The following is a 20,327-nucleotide window of genomic DNA, read 5'->3' as shown; positions in this document are numbered from 1 at the left end:
GGGGGGGGGGGGGGGGGGGGGGGGGGGGGGGGGGGGGGGGGGGGGGGGGGGGGGGGGGGGGGGGGGGGGGGGGGGGGGGGGGGGGGGGGGGGGGGGGGGGGGGGGGGGGGGGGGGGGGGGGGGGGGGGGGGGGGGGGGTGCAAAAGATGTAAAGAAAAAATCTAAGTTCAAAAGATAGTGCAAGAAGCGAATGCCAGTAAAAAGTCAGTAGTAATAAATAGCTCACAAGACTAAACTAAACACTGAGGGAGGATTATAATGGCGCTGAAGTAGATCAAATAGTTTCTTCTTAGCTGATGACTTGTTTAACATTGCAGCATCACTCTTTGGTAGATATTTAGTTCTCATAGTTTGTTTTATTTTCAAGTTCCTGAACCATAAATTGTTTAACATACTATTAAGCAATTTTTTTTGGTATAGTGATGTTGATCCTAGTGCCATTGCATATGAACCTAACTTAATCAAATATAATTGTCAATAACAGGAGGTTTTGGTATGTCCCTATCAATGTAACTGATTTACATTGAGGGTATGAAATGGCTAGTTGCCTAACTGCACATTGAATGCATTTCTAGAACTTAGTTTATAATTGTTAATTCCCAAGTAGTCTCCAATATCAGCTTAATATAAAGCTTCTCATAGTTCCTTAGTTATACAAATCAACAAATCAACATATTGTTCTTTGATTATTTCTTAGATATGTAGCATTGAACATGCTTATGAAGGCTATCACAGTAGATGCTCAAGCAGTGCAGAGACATCGGACAACTATCTTGGAATGTGTAAAGGTACTTTGTTGTTCTTGTTTATTTATTTATTATTATTTTTAATATTTCCATATTTGAATTATTCTCTCTTTCTTAAATCCTTTTTCCTCCGATGAACTATGAATGAGTATAGATGTACAACTCTTCCCATCATTCTCTGACTGCACTGGCCAGTGCTCCTTCACAAATTCTTAAACTAGCTATAATTGAAGTGATGGGAGTTTGGGATATACTCACAGATGCACATGTTTATTTTCCCTATTTTCTTCCTGATTTTTTTTTTCATCTTTTTGAATATTTTTGTGATTTATTTATTTATTTTTTTTTTATAGAAATTTATAGCAAATCTTTGAATTAACTGTGCATGGTACTGAAAATAGGCTAATGGCGAAGTCTGGTACAGGTCATGCTTGGGGTAACATAAAAATTTTTGGTCAACATGTAACTGTTTATAGTCTTCTTGATCGACTCTTGTGCAAACTTGTGGAGAAAACAGTCCATTGGGCACGTTTCAAAACATTTTAATTCTGTATTGTCTCAGGATTCAGATGCTTCAATCCGGAAAAGGGCCCTTGATCTTGTTTACCTTCTAGTGAATGAGAGCAACGTCAAGCCCCTGACCAAAGAGCTTATTGATTTCCTGGAAGTTGCTGATCAAGAATTTAAGGGAGATCTTACTGCAAAAATTTGCTCAATTGTTGCGAAGTGAGCGATTCAGTTCATCTTCTTTCTAAACCTCTGCTTTTTTTTTTCTTTTTTCTTTTTCAAAAAAATCATTTTTTAGTAAAAAAGAAACGAACGAGTTTACATTTCCTTGTCTATTGTGACAGTCTTTCCTCTCTTCCTTACTCTTCTTGCTTGTCGGTTTTACTAAAATTTCAATGTTGCCGGGCTATCATGTGGGAATTGTGGTTGGAAAGAAATAGGTGGTCTCTTGCAATGTGGGTAATTCGATAGTGAAATTTGCTAGTTGGGATACTTAAGTTTTTCTTGCATATAACAAGTTTGTGATTACTCTCCTCCTATATTTCATTTGATCCAAGAGCTTTATTGCAACTTCACTGAAGTTGGTGGATGCCTCAGCTTCCTTTTTTTATTTTTCATTCTTTATAAAATTGGAAGTTAGTGGTCTTTTATAATGTCTAATATGAGAAAATATTTTCTGATATCATTTAAAAACATCGGCAATTGCATGGGTTGCATTCTTAGAGGTCGAAGGTGTTAGTTCAAGTTAAACCAAAAGGAAATGACTAGGTTCTAAGTGGATTATGAATTCCAAGTTTTAAACAAAATTTTGAGATTTACTCAACTAATATCCCAAGTGAATGAGGATTTAGGACTAGTTGAAAGTAACTTGTGACAACTTTTTCTCTCATGTAAAAAAAAAAAAAAAAAAAAAAGTTAGCCTTCTAGGATGATCTTCTAATTGACACTTATCCTGGTGCTTCAGGTACTCCCCAGAGAAAATATGGTACATTGATCAGATGCTGAAGGTTCTCTCTGAGGTATGATTCGAATTCTTATCTGTTATCTTGATAATCTCTGAGCTTGATTATGATCTTTTGGACTATTTAAATCGTGTTACTTAGATATCAATTCAAAGTCTTTTAATTTTCTGCTTTGAGTTTGCTGAAGGAAACATGTCCAAATTCATTCTACAGCACAGTTTTGGTTAATAAGCTGAATGTGTTCATTTTTCCCTATAATGATATGGTACTCTATTTGCACATCACCGATACTTATTAATACCAATTAACACCAATTTTAGATGTTCTCGATGACGTATTTGTTGAGTGCCTTGTTTCTTATCATTCAGTGCCGACTCCTATTTTGAGTGTTCTCTTCATTTATCTTTATCTTTGTTTCATAATTTTTTTCTCCGTGAATCCAATCAATTTTTGTTGATCTAAAGAGCCTTGACATCCTATGAACCTGCCATCAAGTTTTACTGCACATTAAGATTCATATTCCCTTTGATAAAAACTTAGATACTTCTGCGTTGCTTAGTAGGCTGGAAATTTTGTAAAAGATGAAGTATGGCATGCCCTTATTGTCGTGATAAGCAATGCATCTGACCTCCATGGGTATACTGTAAGGACCTTGTACAGAGCATTTCAGAGATCTAGTGAGCAGGTATTAGCCGTCCTCTTTTGAGAAGTGAACATCAAATTGTTCCCCTCACCAGACACACACCATTTATTCTAGTGGCCATGCCTTTATGCCTATGCTGACATGTTAAGCAGGAAAGTCTTCTTCGAGTGGCAGTTTGGTGCACCGGAGAATATGGCGACATGTTGGTCAATAATATTGGAATGCTTGATATAGAGGATCCCATAGTTGTAAGTACTCTTCCCACGCTCCTCTTTTCTGTTTGGTTTTATTTTTTATGATGGGGCCTTTAAAACATTTCTCTGTGATTTGTAAATAAAAAAAAATTCAATAAATATGAAGGAATACAAAAAAGAGGATAAGAAATCTTCACAATGCGCCTAGGAGCTTCCTCAAGGTATGCTAATTTGCACTAATACCTAAAAGATTGCACTAATAACTAGAAGAGGATAACTACGAAAAGGAAAATTTGATACAACCTAGCCATCGAGAAGAGATCTCTTGTCTGTCCAACAAAATCTTAACAGAAAGGGTCTTTATTATTATTTAGAAGTTTCAACCTTCTAATTGCCAACAAATTAACTACACACACAAAATCGTATCTAAATTACAAATAATTCCCATATACACTTATTTTTAGAACTTTTGTAGAATGTTTATTTGCAACCATGCCTAAATTTTTATTTATTTATTTAATTTTAATGTCTTGGGCATAGGGCCGTATTGACAAGCCTTCCATAGCTTGCATTTTCACTTTTGATACAAGTGTTTCTTATGTCAAAAAAAAAAAAAATAATAAATAAATAAAATAAATAATAATAATAAAATAAAGGTATGGGCCTTTAAAATATTTCTTATATCTGATTATCATTCTTGTTCTAATAAATGACCTTGGTTTAAGTTCTGCATAGGAACTGGGATGCTTGTAACAAAATTTTGCAAAGTTCTATGAAATATCTTTTGAAATTTATTTGATAATGCCGGATATGTATGGTAGATTCATTTTGGTTTGGTGGAAAAATTCAAAAATCACTTTCCTTATCTTTGTATTCCTTCTACTTATTTTCTTTACTTTTATTATTATTATTTCTTTTTTGGGTTAGAAACTACACTTTCATGGAGAAAGATAAAAGAATATACAAGACATACAAAAAAAAAAAAAAAAAAAAAAAAAAAAAAAAAAAAAAAAAAAAAAAAAAAAAAAAAAAAAAAAAAAAAAAAAAAAAAAGAACAAATCCCAACAAACTCTTCAGTACTTTTATGATCATTACTTACTAGTTCATCTGCTAATGAAGAACGTGTCCAGTAAAGATATGCCCATCATTACAACAAACTCCATTAGATTTTATTTATTTATTTCTTTCTTGTTTATCTATCTTCCACGTGGTTAGGGTTATCTATTATATTGTATATGGTGGTCATGAATTCACCAAATATTTTTCATCTGGATCTAAGACGATCAATAATTCAGATCATATAATTTTTTAGTTGCAAATTCTATGGTTATGGGCATTCTTTTATGTTGTGCAAATTCTTTTTTGGAATTGTTCAATCAATATCTAAATCTCTTCACAGGTAACAGAATCTGATGCTGTGGATGTTGCCGAAACTGCTATTAAACGCCTTGGCTCGGATCTTACCACCAAAGCAATGGGCATGATTGCTTTGCTGAAGCTCTCTTCTCGTTTCCCATCATGTTCAGAGTATGTGATTGCCTGTGCCATCCACTTTTTTGGTGATATGAAATTCCCTCTTAATGTTTGTAAATTGTTGAAAGGCGTTTTTTGTACCTCATCATCCGCTGCTTTCCTTGACTTAGTTCATTAGCCACCTGGTTTGAATCTAAAATTTCCAAACCCTATTAATATTTTCAGGAGCAAAAATAACACCCTAAAGATCATGAAGGAGATGAGGGAGGGCCCTTTGCCCAAATGTGGATTAAACAAAACACCCCCAATCTAAAGAAGAATAATAACAAAAAATATTGTGAAGGGGAAGAGTGTTATGGCAAGCTTGTTCCTTTGCTGTTTTGTGGGTGTGTGCCTCGAGGGGAATATTAAGACTTTTAGAGGGATTAAAAGGTGTTTGGATTAAGAGGAATTAAAAAAAATCGAGGCCTTTAATATTACTTCCAGGAACTAAGGAGAAAGATGCTTTCTCAGATATATCCATAGGGTAGCTCGCTGACCATGTTTGCAGTGTTGGCTTTGTATTATGCATATCCTCAAATGCAAGCCAGCCAAGAAAACTCCTGCTTAATTTTTACATCAGTATAGCAGAGAACTAAAAAAATCCTTTTTTCTCCATTAACTATGATTGTAGTGGAGTGTTAGAGGCATTAAGAAATTAGTGGGGGGGTTCATTGAATCTTAAGGTTCTTCAGCGGTATTATCATCCCTTGGGATTCTCTTTGAAATTAGTTGGGGTGCCACTGGGCAATTATTTAGCCTTGGAAGATACGCCCCCATTTCCCAGACTGGCAATGATAATTTCTGACAGGAGGTTGGTTGCAGATGCATTGGTGTTTTTTTTTGGTCTCTAGATGGTATTTGGAGAAGTCAAGGGGTCGTTCAATTACTAGGAGTATGAGTACTTCAAGTCCCGCATTGCTGTATATCTTGCCATGGAAATCTTTTCTATAAATGGTCTGAATGCTTGATCCAGTCTCCTAGAAAATTATATTTGTTCTCTTTGACTACCTTTTCGCTTTGAAGGACTGGTTCTCCAAATTTCACCGTATAAGATTTTCTAGGAAATATGGGGAAATCTCTGACATTTTCGATCCTCCTAAAAACTAGCTCATTTGATTAAGTTTCTATGCATCCAATATTTTAGGTCTTCTTCGTTATTCTTGTTAACCATATCATCCTTTCCTATGAAGAAAAATTCATAGGCTAATCTAACACTAGTTTCCAGTAATACTCTTTCACAGTATTGAAACTACTACGCAGTAAATCATTAAATGGCCATATACCTCCGGTTTTCTTAATACACCATTGAGGCTGAAGGCAAATCGATTTGGGCTTGCTAAATAAAGTTACAAGAGCTAATTCACCTCTCATTAACTGCTAACCATGCAAAAATTCTATTACACGAGTCAAGATATTCCAAGTTTAGTCAGTTTTCAAATCTATTATTTAATTAGAAATAAAGTGATATTTTAGCACATAAAAATGTACAAGAGTATTGTAAGACACAAAAATTTATTACAAAGAGTGGCTAAAGAATTGCAATCATGAAAATTTACATGATATACGAAAAAATTTTCTTCCGACTTTTCAAGCTAAAAATTATGCAAATATCTAACAAAGTTACTTTAATCTGGCAATCCAAATTTTGTCGTGAGGCATCATTTATTTATCTAGGCAGCTTTACAAATCTTTGGCAATTTTTGTGATTTTAATTGACATCTTTTGTCTACTATTTGCAGGAGGATCAACAATTCAATTGTTCAATATAAAGGAAGCCTCGTGCTTGAATTGCAGCAAAGATCCATCGAATTCAATTCTATCATTGCAAGTCATCAGAAAATGAGGTATCTATTGGCGTAGTGTTTATTCTTTCCCCTAATTAAATGAAATTTCCAAATTTCATTAAAGGGAAGAATTTTACTTTATGAACCAATATTAGAGCTCCATTAAATATTACAGAGCTGACGGACGCGCATCTTCAGGTCTGTGTTGGTTGAAAGGATGCCAGTTTTGGATGAGGCAACGTTCATTGGAAAAAGGGCTGGTTCTATGACAGGATCAGCATCGACTTCCAATGCTGCTGCAATTAACCTTCCAAATGGAGTTTCTAAATCTTCTGCTCCTCTCGTCGATTTACTTGATCTAAGTTCAGATGATGTTCCTGTGCCTAGCTCTTCTGGTGGTGGTTTTATTCAGGATCTTCTTGGGCTTGATTTGTCCGCAGCTCCAGAGAAATCTGGTTAGTTTTGAAAGCATTCACGTTTATCTATTTCGTGACTGTTTGGTAAACTTCTTCACTTCTATTTTGCATCAAGCAGCTATTTTCGCTTTCCTTAATAGACTTCTTTCAAGACCCGCAAACTCTATAATTTTGTTTTGTTTAAATATACATATATTTCAGAATAGTTAGTTGATTCTTCTTTGATCTATTATTTCTAGTTTTCAAGTTGGCTTTACACATCATACACCAGCAAGGAGTGTAAAAAAACGAGGCATGTTGTAAATGGTTGTTGAATGTTCATTCTGCATGTTGTAAACTGGCTTCTGTATTTCTTCCATTTCAATACTTGTTGGATATTCATTTCCACTAATTTGAGGTTTGAGGGTTCGGGATCTCAAGAATTCAGTGGTGAAAAGCAAGCAACTATCGGTTCTCTAGTCTGGTAGTTTTTCTTTATATAATTTGGCATTGCTAATAATTTTCGGCTTACATATTACGGACTGTCAACTGAACTGTGAGGCCTTAATTTGAAAATGAACTTTCCTATCACTCAAATGATGTGTTTTTTTGTTATGAAATACTGCACATGTTTTACTACTATTGTCGTATCAGGAAGGACTTTTATTTGTTGTTTGAAAACTTCGAATATTTTCAGGAAGTAATCCAACTCCAATAAGTGGAGCTGATGTTCTGTTAGATCTTTTGTCAATTGGAACATCACCACCTGCACAGAGCACTGCGTCTGCAACTGACATATTATCTAATCAAGAAAAATCGCCTACTTCTCAATTGGATGGACTCTCCTCTCTTTCTTCTCTTTCAGCAAACAAACCTTCTGCTGCTGTATCTTCTCCTACAATTGATTTATTGGGTGGACTGTCCCCTAACTTGGCAAGCGAAGGTGGTAAACTTGTCAGTGATACTCGGAATTACATGGAATTTCTTTGGTTGATATGAATCTTGTCGAGACTTTGATAGCTTTCCATTTTTTGTCCAGATGAGAATGGTTCAGTTTATCCTTCTATAGTTGCATACGAGAGTGGATCACTGAGAATAACTTTTGACTTCTCTAAGACAGCTGGGAGCCCACAGACGACATTGATCCTTGCCACATTTAAAAACTTATCTCCTAATAGCTATACAGATTTTATTTTCCAGGCAGCAGTTCCAAAGGTAAAAGTGGTATTAAGTTACTAACTCACCATGCAGCTACTTTTGTAATTAATTATTAAGGTCTTACATACCTATTTTGTTTTTTTTTAATTGAAGTGTTTTAACAGGCACATAGTCTGTTCTCTAGTTTTTTTTTTTTTTTTTTTTTTTTTTTAAATGTTGGGTAAATTTAAAATCTAAGGCAAAATTTTGAAAATTGTATGTCATCTGAAACTTTGAAGTTTTGGCCAAGATTCCAAAATGCTGGAAGTACAAGAAAAAAAAAGGTCAACAAGCATGCTTATTTTTTAAAAAAAGAAAATGAAGAACAAATTGGTGACATGCAATTGGTTCTAAGCCTTATTTCGCTTTTTTTTTCCTAAGATTTTTTTTTTGTCATATTCAAGTACTTTGTGGTTTTCATCCTGTTTTATGGGTTGTAGTTTTTGGAAGGTTATGATTGTTAAGTCACCTTACTTTGTAGAATCTCTTCCCATATGCCTTTTGAACTATATTTTATTGGTTTGGATATCTAGCTATGATATTTTTCGTCTTTTTTTTGGATGTCTTGTCATATGTGCTTTCGTTGTTGTTGTCACATTCACATACGAATTAGAATGTTCAAGTTAGCAGGGTTATTAATAGTTTATCATAGCATAATAGGCGCTTATCTTATATCTTTAATTTTTCTTTAACAAATAGTTCTGACATTTGTATGGGGATTTCAAACAGTTTCTTCAACTGCATTTAGATTCGGCTAGTGCTAGTACTCTGCCTGGAAGTGGTAATGGGTCTATCACACAACATTTGAGAGTGACTAATAGCCAATATGGAAAGGTATCGTTCTTTTGCAACCTCTAGAATTCAGTTTTGGGTTCTTTTTTGAATTTAGTATTGCATTGCAGTTGAATGACTTTTTCTGGATATGTTTATTTATTTTATACAAAGAATCTTTGTTTCTCATTTGTGGGGAAGCCGATCAATATCAAAATTGAAATGAATACTGATTTATTTAGGATATGAAAGAACTGTGGCACAGTTATCTGCGTTTTATTAGAATTACTTCAGGATTTTTTTGTAGTCAACTTCCAGTTTCTTACCCCAAAAATTCAGCTTGCTCTCGCTCACTCTCCCAGTTATATATGTCTACTGGATAATTAGAATACTCTTATTTTCAGAAACATCTTGTGATGCGCCTAAGGATAGCGTACAAGGTGGATGACAAAGATGTTTTGGAGGAGGGTCAAGTCAGTAATTTCCCTCGTAACTTGTGATGTTGAACGGCCCAGAAAGTGTACAAAAGGTGATAAACTGATCCTATTCAGTCTTCATGTTGTTTAATTTCTTATCCTAATTTTTTCAATTCATCAATCTGAAGGGGGGGGGTTTGATTTGCAGCGCATTGATGGCTGATTTTGCTTGCCTGGGGTTTCTATAAATCCAATGACATCACTCTGGATCCCCACCTCTGTTGTTTCTGAATGTCTTTTCAGAGTGGTTTTTGTACATTATTTCAAGTTATTGTACACTGGGATTTTGGTTATAAAAATTTTGTCTTGCATGAAGTGTTCCATTAAGAATTGGGGGCGCGGGTACTTTGCCACTTGTTTTGTATTAGTTTTCACTGTCTAGCTTTATCTTTTCCAGCCAGTCACCACCAGGGTAAGTGAACATTCCAAACATTAAAAAGAAGGGAATTCCATTCGATTTGTTCAGTATTCTTCTTTTTCTTATTGAAATAAAAGCTCATGATATCTTATCATCCTTTCCATGCTTGCCTTTGTAAGCCTCTAGGAAAAATTGGTGAGGGACTGTGATGTACTGTAATTCTCGAGGTGAAAGAACTCTCTGGTTTTGGACCCTTTTTCTCTCTCTCTCTCTCTCTCTCTCTCTCTCTCCCCTAAGTTCTTCGGTATCTTTTATGCTTAAACTTTGGTCCTGGATCTTCTTTTTGAAAACCATGATAAAAAATTATGATGCTAATCTAAAATTTAATTTTAGATAATNAAAAAAGCATAAAAATTCCTCGGATTCTGTCTGATTCTTTGTCTTGTTTTTGTCACTCTCTTTACTTCCATTTTGAATCACCCAACACAATATAAGGCTTTTCCCTATGCCTTTCTACCCCTTTTTTTTTTTTTTTTTTTTTTTTTTTTTTTTTTTTTTTTTTTTTTTTTGTTGCTGCCTGTGTACCTTTCTTCTCAATGATTTTTTGTTATTTTATTCGAGTCTGTCTGTTACAGCTCTCAATGTTGGACAAACAAGTTAGTGTCTATATAGATATCTAAATAGGGACTGGTACTTATGCTACATTTACAAGTAACATAATCTGTAATTGAGGTACGCCACTATGCCAAATCAATAAACGTATAAACTGCATGAGTCTCAGGGGTTTTATATCCAAGTCCATGTTTCCAGGTGGACTCCTGCAGATTTCTCAAGCTCAAGCCTTGACTCACTACGAGCCCGACTCCCAGAGCTCAACTCCGACCCAGTGGTTGTGGGAAAATGGTATTGCCCTTTCATCTTCATTTTGGGAAGGAGATGAGTAATGTTGGGAACAATAATGGCGTGGCAGTGGATGCGTGTTCGGAGGCAGGCGAACCAGTTGGAGGGTTGGCGGTGGAGAGGGTGGTAGCTGCCAGAGTTTGGTCCGACGGAGGTGGGGCTGAGTATGGACATTGTGGAGAGGGTGAGGTGGGAGCAGGAGAGAGCTGGGTTTCTGAGGGGAAGACATGAGGAGCAGATGGAGAAAATTATGAAAACAAGAGTTTCAAGGAAGTATGGAAGAGATTTGGGTAAAATATGTTTTTGGTCGAAAGGTTTGTGCTATTCTCCATTGTAACGCACCGAGTAATGCACACAGATAGGTAATTACTCACCGGCTGGCTATCGAACCAATCGAAACGGTCATCGACCCAGCAGGCATATGTTAGCTAGCTAATAGAATGTCATCCCATCTAAGCCTCTCATCAATATGAAGTCAGTATTTTAAAGGGAGGGAGAGATAAATAAGAGTGGAAAAAAGAAAGGAAGCCAAATCAATCCATTAAAGAAATTAGAAATTAGACCAAACTCTTGGACAGTGGACACTCAAGCTGTCCCAATTAATAGATAGGATTCCCCAAATCATCACTGCCGATTATATACAACCCACACCCTTCAATATGCAAACCACAACTCGGACCAATTTTTGGTTTCTAATTAATTAAGCCAAAAGCCAGAAATCCTTTTGTCGCTTTGTCGTGATCAAATACCCACCCAATTTCTTGCTCTTCCTTCTCACTGCAATCGCCATACAGCTCGCATTCTGTATGCAATACTCCACTGCCCCACCGCCACCGACGCCGCCGCCGCCGCCCCATCGGTGTCCAGCCCACACCATCAGAAGCCGCCATGTCGTGGACCGTTTCTTCTGCCCCAAAACCAGCAACGATGCCTCTTGCTTTCTCGCTTCTTCCACAATCACCGACCCTTTCTCTTTCCCTCCTTCCACCACTGCAACTTCGACTTCCACCTAAAAAAAACACAAAATCTTGAAAACCCATCTCCTAAAATCTTGGTTAAATCCAACCCCATTTGTCGAAATCTTAAGTTATCACCTCTGGTCTCTTCAATTGACATAAATTTCTCATGGAATGAACCAATTCATATGCTCTTGGTGATGTCTCCTTGCTTAGTCCTTCCCCTGTAACAAAAGAAATGGCTAAATTCTCCATTAAAACATAAGAAAAGGAACAAATGTGGGTACAAATTTTATACCCTTTCTTGAAGGCTTGATAACATGGAGTAGAACAATCTTGTCTTGATTCTGCACAGTGTGAGACAGAGCCCATTGAAGAGCTCCTTCAGCTTCAATGGTGGAATCAATCACAATCATGATCTTCCTTCCATTTCCCAGCCCTGGCTTAGCTCCAACCTCACCACCCACTACACAATCATCAGCCTTCTTCGGTCCGGTTTTCACAGAAACAGAGTCCAATTTGGACTGAATAGGCACTCGAACGTGAGGCCGGATCCGGTTCAGGCAGAAACTTGGCAACTTGGTTCCAGTTTTCCCCATTTCTGGAGATGGGTTTCCTTCAAAACAAGAAAAAACAGAAGAAAAACGAAAGGGTTGGGAGTTTTCGTTAGAATTTGACTGAGATTGAACAGAGTTCTTTGTGTCGGTAAAGAGACATTGTGATTGTGAATCACATAGTTTAGTTTCTTTTATCTTTGTTTGTTTGCTTTGTAATGATTTCAGTTGGTTTGGTTTCCTTTTTTTCTTCTTTAATTCCTTTTGGGTGTGTGGGGGCTTATTGCTGAACGTGCTCCTCATGAAACGGTGTTGGCCCATCATCTTCATCAATGGATACTCTTCGCCAAAGGCCAGCTGTTTTCTTATGTTCTGAGAGTTTGACACTTGAATGCGCTCCCCTGTCTGCAAAATTGTGAAGAACAAATGAAAAAGAATGTAATTTCTGAGTAGATTTTAGAAAAGATGGGGGAAGAGAGCAGAGTGGGAATTAAATTATTAGAAGCTTTTAATTGAGAACTTCATCCCTACCCCTTCTCTTTTTGGTCATTACTTTTTCCTTTAGCGTAATTCAAAAGCAACTGATGAGTCATGAAAGACTAATTAAGTTGGATTTGATTGAAACCTTAATTACCATATAAAGATCAGGTTTTTTCTTTTGTTTGGACATTTTTCATTATAGCTGGCACCCGCACCAGATAGAGATGTCATGGTGTGCGGTGTGTCACGATTATTCGTGTTATCTATGGCGGCATGACGGATGTCCTGATCATACTTGTCGAGGACGTGTTGTTCATGGCCACATGCCATTTCCAAATTTTTTTTTGCTTGTTTTCATGTTAGATAAACTTTAACTATTATTGTGTTAATATGGGATGTACAATTCTTCATCAAAATCATTTCTAAATTGTATTATAGGAAATATGACAAAGTTGTCACTTTTTCCTACTTGGATTATATACTATCAAAGTATTGTTGTTGCCTAATCGCTTGTAACTTATAAAATTGTTTTCAACGTATTTTTTCACAAATGTGACTCGAGACTTGAGCATACGCCGACGTTGTCCGCAAAATTCAAATTTCTCACGATTGACTTGTTCGCTGGGTTAGAACAAGTACCACACAATCGTTGTCTCACTATCACAAGAGTTCAATTGTGACAGCTTCATTGTTCTCATCCACACACGCCTCGTATTTTAATCCTCATCTCCACCTACAAATTTTGGTAAGTGATTTGGAAGTTTAAAGTATATATAGTAAACTAGTTTTGATATATAAAGTCAGCGGGGCTGGATGAAGAACATAAATCTCCATCCACAACCTTGCTTAGCTCACAGAGAAAAAAAAAAAAAACTCTCTTCTCACTTCCTCTACATTCTCTATGTAATTAAGGATTTTTGGTTCTGTTCATGGTAAGTTCCTACCAAGTCTAGGTTTTGCCAGTTAAATGAGTATCTCTAATTTCAATTTTAAAAAGGGAGAGAGATACATGGTTTGTCGGGAGTTCAATTTTAGGGTCGAGTTTAGAGCTTAAAAGGGTCCGAGAAGCATAAAAAAATGACCGAGAAAGAGAAAAAAAAAAGAAGGGAATATTCATGGAACAGTGACAGAAAAGGAAAAGGCAAAGGGAGAGATGGATTAAATAAATATTAGGGGACAAACTGAATGATTGGTCTTTTGCATTAATTCTCCAAACACATACAAGTTGCAATCATGATCCTAATTCTCATAATTGAAGTGGATAAAGAGCTCATTGATGTGTTGGGCCAAAGCCTGCCATTCTATCTCTATTATTGGGCCACGGCCCACTACCATTGGATCTCTGTTGTTGGCCCAAAGTATGCCATTCTGTCTCCATTGTTGGGCCACAGCCCACTAGCATTGGATCTCTGTTGTTGGGCCAAAGCCTGCCATTCTCTATATTATTGGGCTACGGCCCAATACCATTGGATCTCTGTTCTTGGGCCACGGCCCACACAGTTTCTCACCCTCATCTAATCACACAACCCATCTGATTTTCTTTAATTCAACGTCGTAATAAAACATGCTGAGTAGGTTAGATATTTATTAAAATAAAAAATCTGGAGATTTATTTAATATTTTTTAACTGGAAAACCTATTAACCTAATTTACGGTCTAAATTTATGATTTATCCTTTTATTTTTACCATTCAAATTGATTTTATATCATTTTGTACTCTAAATTTTAAATTTCATTAAATTTAGTTAAATATTGGAACTTTTAATGTTAAATTGACTCACTAATTTTAGTCTAAAAATATTATAAATTAACTATTTTTTTTCAAATAAGCATATGAGAAATTTACCCGATTAATACAGAAACTTTATTATTGAATAAACATCTAAAGAAAATATTCCATTAATTTCATGTAAAATATAAATATTTATTTAGTAAATATGAAACAGTCATCAATAGGCCTATTAGCTCAGTTGGTTAGAGCGTCGTGCTAATAACGCGAAGGTCGCAGGTTCGAAACCTGCATGGGCCATACTTCAAAAACTTATATTAAATTTCTTTTTTTCCCTTTTGATTAATTCATTGGAAGCTGATAATTAGGACCCATTTGGTAAAATTTGTGGGAAATTAAACCCCCGTGGTTTGCTTCAGAACAAAACGAAGAGAAGGGTCTATAGGGGATCTTTCAATGGAGAAGATTGACCTAAGAGGAAGAGAAGAGTCTATCTATTTTATTTAGTCATTCAGTTAGAATGTAAATAGTGTAACCTACACTATTGTAAAATAATGAAGTTATTGAAAAGACACTATTCAATCCAAACCAACTTACTTTCGACCTTTTAGTTGTTGTTTCTCTTCATTCTTCTATCTAATTTTAAAAATAGTGCATATCATTTAAAGGGATGTGCATGAACCAAGACAAAAAAAAAACATTACTTGTGGTTGATGAATTGATGTAATTTTGCGTGAAAATCAAATCATTCAAGCTGTCATTTATTTTAGAGTGTCGAATCATAAAAGGAAAGCCAAATTTGGGTGAGAATTAGCGGCTCTAAATTACATGGATCCATTATGGATATAAAGATAATATTTCATTACCCATCAATAAAGTTGTCTTTTTTCTTCTTCTTGTGTTTTGGTATTTGAGCACTACGAGTGAATCAAATTGGAACACGTTTGTGTTCTTGGAGTGGGTATCTCAAATGAGATGATGGGTATCTCCAAAAGCATGTATAGCCTTTGTGACAAAGTTCATATCTTTTTGAGCTTTGAATTCAAGATTTTTGTTGGGTTGGAAAACCCAGATCCACAAATCTGAAAAATCATCCCTTTTTTTTCTGTTTATCCAATTTCCATCAGCTGATTGGAGAAGAGGTGTTGGTTGATTGAGGAGTTTTTGTAGGGCAGTATGTGGTTGTGTTTGGGGGACAGATTTGGTCGATGTCCTACGCACTGTCTCCCGGTGATACCACAAAGAAGTGCAGTGAAGAAAGATGCGTAATTTGATTGAATTTGGTTGTGGTGTATGGGGCGGAGGTGGGGTTGAAAGGGATGGGACTGATGGGGAGTTTGTGGCCATGGAAGGTGACTTTAAGAGTGCATGGTTGAGAATCAAAGAAAGCAACAAAACATCATCACAACGTACAACACATGAATCTCTCCAAGATTTTTCATTGCGAGTTTGGCTTTGTATAGACACCGCCGGATGAGGTGGGATTGTGTGTGTCACTACTCAGGACAAACCCCTTATTTTCATTGTATTTACCGTCCATGTGTTTCAGTTTTCTATTTCATCACTCAATCGACACACCATATTTTTGTTCGTTCTTCATTTAAACAGAGATTCTCCACTTGGGTTGAGATGGGTCGAGATAGGCCGAGATGCCACAAATTAAATAAATACTTTTGATCTTAAGGTGAGATCTCATGTTGGTTGAAGAGGAGAATGAACAATTTCTTATAGGGGTTTGAAAACCTCTCCCTAGCAGATGCATTTTAAAATCACGAACTGACAACGACACGTAACTAGTTAAAACGGACAATATTTACTGAGGGTGAGTTTGTGCTATTACAAATGGTATTAAAGCTAGTCAGCGAGGACGTTGAACCCCCAAAGGAGGTGGATTGTGAGATCCCATATCAGTTGGAGAGAGGAACGAAACATTCCTTATAAGGGTGTAGAAGCTTCTCCTTAGTGAATTCGTTTTAAAACGGTAAAACTGACAGTGACACGTAACGAGTCAAAACGGATAATATCTTCTAGCGATAGACTTGAGCTATTACAAATGGTATCAGAGCTAGACATTGAGTAGTATACTAGCGAAAACGCTAGACCTCCAAGGAGGGTGGATTGTGAGATCCCACATGGGAAAGGGAACAAAACATTTCTTATAACAGTAAAAACTTTTTCTTAGCAAATACGTTTTAAAACTGTGAGACTAATCACGACGATATATAATGGGCCAAAGCAAACCGACGATACGTAACGAGCCACCCCAAAACAACCCATGCTTCGGGTAGCTGCCATCTTCTTACAACTCAACAACTCTATTATGAGCACTAAGCAAGAAGATTTTTGATATCAAAATTGTGTTGGGAAGTGGGGTTGATTTGTTTATGAAGGCCCAGTGCCAGTTATATGAAATCAAACATTTGCCCAATATCGAATACCAAACAAACAATGTGTTGTGTTCATTTCTTTCTTTCATGGCGACAAGTTTATGGCCCCATCGATTGCTACAAATCACATTGAAACAACCCCACAGTCACCTTCCAAATTTAATTATTTTCCTCTCCAAATAACGGAAATCATGACTCTAATAATGATTGATGTGTAGTGTTCGATCCGTTCTTTTCACGTTGTGAATTTGGGTATGGTTAGTTTATCGGGAGGATCACCCTCCCAATTCGAAATTTTTTCTGGAACGTGCTTCGCTTTTGTAAGCGCTTAAGCCCACCACTAGTAGATATTGTCTTCTTTGAGCTTTCTCTTAAGGCATTAAAATGCGTTTGCTAGGGAAATGTTTGCACACCATTATAAAGAGTGTTTCGTTCTCCTTCCCAACCAATGTGAGATTCTCGTAGCTTTTTCAAGACCCCTACTCTAATCAAAAAACTAAAAAGTAATGGATACGACTCTTGATCAAAAAGAAATATAGTCACGCTTCCTCTGCCATGGTATTTGTGGCTTGGAAGTATTGTTCAAGGTCGTAGATAAAGTTCTCTAGAGCCTTGGCATCTCGAACCCCACAAAAGGGTTTGGGCTCTGGAACCTTTAACTTGTTAAATCGTGCTACACCCCTAGTTGGGGTTTGGTCCCCTACTGCTTTCATAGTGAGGTTTAGTTTGGTGTCTAGATCTGCCACTTCGATCCTGACCATTCTAAGGGATTCTCTAAAGTTTTCAGGCAATTCAGAGACCATCTAGACGATTACCAGTTGAGTATTGTCTAAGCCCTGGCGCATTCCTCTGTTCGAGCAACAAAGCCCATCGAACAATCTCCTCGTTTAAAGATACTAGCTCTTTGACCCTATTCATTAATTCAAATAAGTTTCTTAATTTTGATGGGTCTAGAAATCTTCTTCCATTTGTTCCACTTGAATAAATTAAAATTATTTTGAATTAGTAGAGGGACAAAGATGTCCTCTCAAATCAATCGATGATAAACAAGTTGGTCTTGTTTTCATCACGGGACTTAAAACGAGTTGAAATGATAAATGAACTAATATGGTGGTATTATTTTTGTTGATATGTTCGACATTTTCCTCGTTTTTTTTTTAATTCATTTCGATATTGACATTTTAACGATATTTCCATCGACTTTTTATTCATTCCATCCTATTCACTCCCGAACCATTCCTTTTTCCCTTTTGCTGATTCTTTTGGGACATTTGTTCTTATGAACAGTAGCTTTCATTTGATTGGGAACCTTAAATTCTCATGCTTCATCGTCAATTACTCCAAATCATTTTAACTCCTCGATTGCTACCTTTCTCGGTGTGGACCAATGCTTCCTTATCCTTTATCCACACTAATTTTCTACCATTTTTTCGTTTTTTTTTCTTACATTAGTGGACAATATCATACTATTATGAACATTCGTTGTTCTTATCATATCTGTTAAGGATACTTAATACTAAATTATAGTTTACCATATATATTATTCTTTCCATATACTTGTAATTTATTTGATTATAAATAAGATAACTTTCACACCATTTAGGTATGATGGATTAAACAAACATTATCAATTTCGTTATTGAAAGTTTCGAGCTTAATCTGTTCTTACCGTTCGAATTTTATCGCTATTTCTAGAGCAAGATGCAAATGGTTTACCATCCCACTTCCAAAGGGCCACGATGTCAATGGGTCATTCTTAAACCATTATTCTCTCTCTCGAAAAGGGGTGGCTTCCAAGCACATTAAAACATAGATCAATATGTTGCTGACCTTATTTTATAAGGAGTCTAAGATTGATTTGTAGCCGCTCAATTAGGGTAGCAATATTGTATGTTTTAGTCGATTATGTATTGTCGTCAGTCTTACGGGTTTAAAACGTGATTTTTAGGGAAAAGTTTTCACACGCTTATCAGAAGTATTTTGTTTCACTCTTCAACCGACGTGAGTTCTCACAATCCACCCCTTTGAAGGCCCAGTGCATTCGTTGACACACCGTCCGATGTCTGGCTCTGATGCCATTTTTTGTAACAGTCCAAGTCCATTGCGGACATATATTATCTGTTTTAGCTTGTTACATATTATCGTCAGTCTTATAGTTTTAAAACGTGTCTTTTAAAAAGAGGTTCTCACGTTCTTATAAGAAATATTAGGTTTTTTCCTTCAACCGATATGACATCCGACCCCAACTAATATGAATTTTTAAGCCTTTGTAGAAAGAGTTGTAAAGAAAAGAGAGAAAGAAAAGTTTTGTTTTTTTCTGGTGGCCACTCTTTTCTGTATTGCCAAATCAAAGATTACTGTAAAGTGGGTCTCTTCCAAAGGGACACCTCCATCATTTTAATTATTGGAACAGTCACCTCGCCTTTCACTTTAAACATAATAATTGTTCGAGCATAGTATTTTTCTACACATGGTTGACACACGTGTGTATGATCTCATTAACTGAGCTCGTTTATGTACCACCTAGGTCTGATTATTGAGTAGGACATGCTTACTCTACCCAAAATCAATGAAAGTAAAGGAGCGTGCATGATATCGTAGTGTATGCATTCATATGCAACCTACTGAAAAAGTTATCCGGGCTCCTGATATATAATATACATGAAGGCCAACATTTAAAAATCATGGTATTGTGTAATGATGCTCATACTACTTTCATATATTTTTTATGACATGAATTTCCAATAACATGTATTTAAATGTTAATAATATTTCATACATACTTATTATCAATCATACTTTTTTATAGGGCATAAACATAATAATAATAATGTGTAAAACATGACAATCAAGAAGTACATGTATCGTGAAAATACATAGAACATCGTAACATAGAATATTATCACAAAAAAAAGCCACAGTTTTGTGATATTCATGCTTTCATTCAATACTCCAACTTAGTTCGAAGGTTTTCTAACAAGTCCAGGTATAGTGTTAGGCCTGAGCTCACTAACTTCCGTTAGTCATAACCTAATCCTACTTGTCATAGTTCAATTCTACCTATAACATTCCATGGCATAGAACTTAACAAATATTCTAGAAACTAGCAAATTAATATAAATTTGGCAAAATGGCTTCATAACAATTCAAAATGATAAAAGAGGGACAAAAATTTGAAAATTCAGCCGAACTAAGGAGCCAAGTCAAAAACTAAACGAGCTGAGTGAGAAGGTGTTAGCACAATTGAACAGTATGTCAGTCGAATGTGGGTGTCGGCACAGATCGAGCTGTGTGCATGAAGAGGCTCGACCGGAGGGGGCACGAGCGCTACAAGTGAGTTTGGTGGGTCAAATGCAAAGAATGGGTCGACATCTACATGAGATTGGGATTCGTCCTCGACCTAATAGCCTACATCCTCAATGTAGTAATCCCATGTGAATATATAGGCCTCATGTACGAATGACGACATCAACTAAATAGGTCAAGTCATGGAATAAAATTATATAGTTAGTTTTTGGCATTTACTTCATAGGTCAATTAGTAGCATTTCCATTTATAAACTTCTTTTTTTTATTAGGATTGCAGTTAAATTCAAGAAAAATTAAAAAAAAATGAAACTTTATATACATCATAATCAAAAAAAAAATATATATATATATATATATATAAATTTATTATTGGTTCAAAGTTTAGCTTTAGTTACCAGACATATTATATATATATATATAATCATTGCGTACATTGTATATTCTTTTCTTTCTTAGTTAATACGC

At 36.0% G+C, this 20,327-nt stretch overlaps 2 protein-coding genes and 1 non-coding gene across 4 annotated transcripts in view; 2 read left to right on the top strand and 1 right to left on the bottom strand.

Annotated features, from left to right (window-relative positions):
* Positions 1 to 9,705, top strand: part of LOC111478327 (AP-1 complex subunit gamma-2-like) — a 14,977-nt gene extending 5,272 nt beyond the window's left edge. The window contains exons 7-19 of one of the 2 annotated variants that reach the window (XM_023122534.1): positions 698 to 788; positions 1,309 to 1,472; positions 2,218 to 2,272; positions 2,778 to 2,900; positions 3,008 to 3,106; positions 4,452 to 4,579; positions 6,307 to 6,411; positions 6,550 to 6,806; positions 7,444 to 7,689; positions 7,786 to 7,961; positions 8,673 to 8,777; positions 9,119 to 9,243; positions 9,339 to 9,705. In XM_023122534.1, the coding sequence (XP_022978302.1) occupies positions 698 to 788; positions 1,309 to 1,472; positions 2,218 to 2,272; positions 2,778 to 2,900; positions 3,008 to 3,106; positions 4,452 to 4,579; positions 6,307 to 6,411; positions 6,550 to 6,806; positions 7,444 to 7,689; positions 7,786 to 7,961; positions 8,673 to 8,777; positions 9,119 to 9,214 (1,645 nt within the window). In that variant the 3' untranslated portion in view covers positions 9,215 to 9,243; positions 9,339 to 9,705. The remainder of the gene's footprint in view (positions 1 to 697; positions 789 to 1,308; positions 1,473 to 2,217; positions 2,273 to 2,777; positions 2,901 to 3,007; positions 3,107 to 4,451; positions 4,580 to 6,306; positions 6,412 to 6,549; positions 6,807 to 7,443; positions 7,690 to 7,785; positions 7,962 to 8,672; positions 8,778 to 9,118; positions 9,244 to 9,338) is intronic. The other variant, XM_023122543.1, reaches the window with a different exon arrangement.
* Positions 9,706 to 10,967: 1,262 nt separating this feature from the next.
* On the bottom strand, positions 10,968 to 12,429 carry LOC111478423. Its single transcript, XM_023122675.1, has 3 exons — positions 11,703 to 12,429; positions 11,543 to 11,628; positions 10,968 to 11,457 (listed from the first exon to the last, which is right to left on the bottom strand). Exons 1-3 carry the CDS (start codon positions 12,286 to 12,288, stop codon positions 11,149 to 11,151), a joined length of 981 nt encoding a protein of 326 aa, XP_022978443.1. The 5' UTR covers positions 12,289 to 12,429; the 3' UTR covers positions 10,968 to 11,148.
* A 1,964-nt stretch (positions 12,430 to 14,393) lies between these two features.
* TRNAI-AAU lies at positions 14,394 to 14,467 on the top strand. Its single transcript has one exon. It is a non-coding gene; the product is annotated as a tRNA-Ile (tRNA).
* Positions 14,468 to 20,327: the final 5,860 nt, after the last annotated feature.

The sequence above is a fragment of the Cucurbita maxima genome, unplaced genomic scaffold (genome assembly GCF_002738345.1).
Source record: "Cucurbita maxima cultivar Rimu unplaced genomic scaffold, Cmax_1.0 Cma_Scf00001, whole genome shotgun sequence".
NCBI lineage: Eukaryota > Viridiplantae > Streptophyta > Magnoliopsida > Cucurbitales > Cucurbitaceae > Cucurbita > Cucurbita maxima.
Note: the sequence above shows the minus strand (reverse complement) of the source record. Positions and strands in the feature narration are given on the sequence as shown.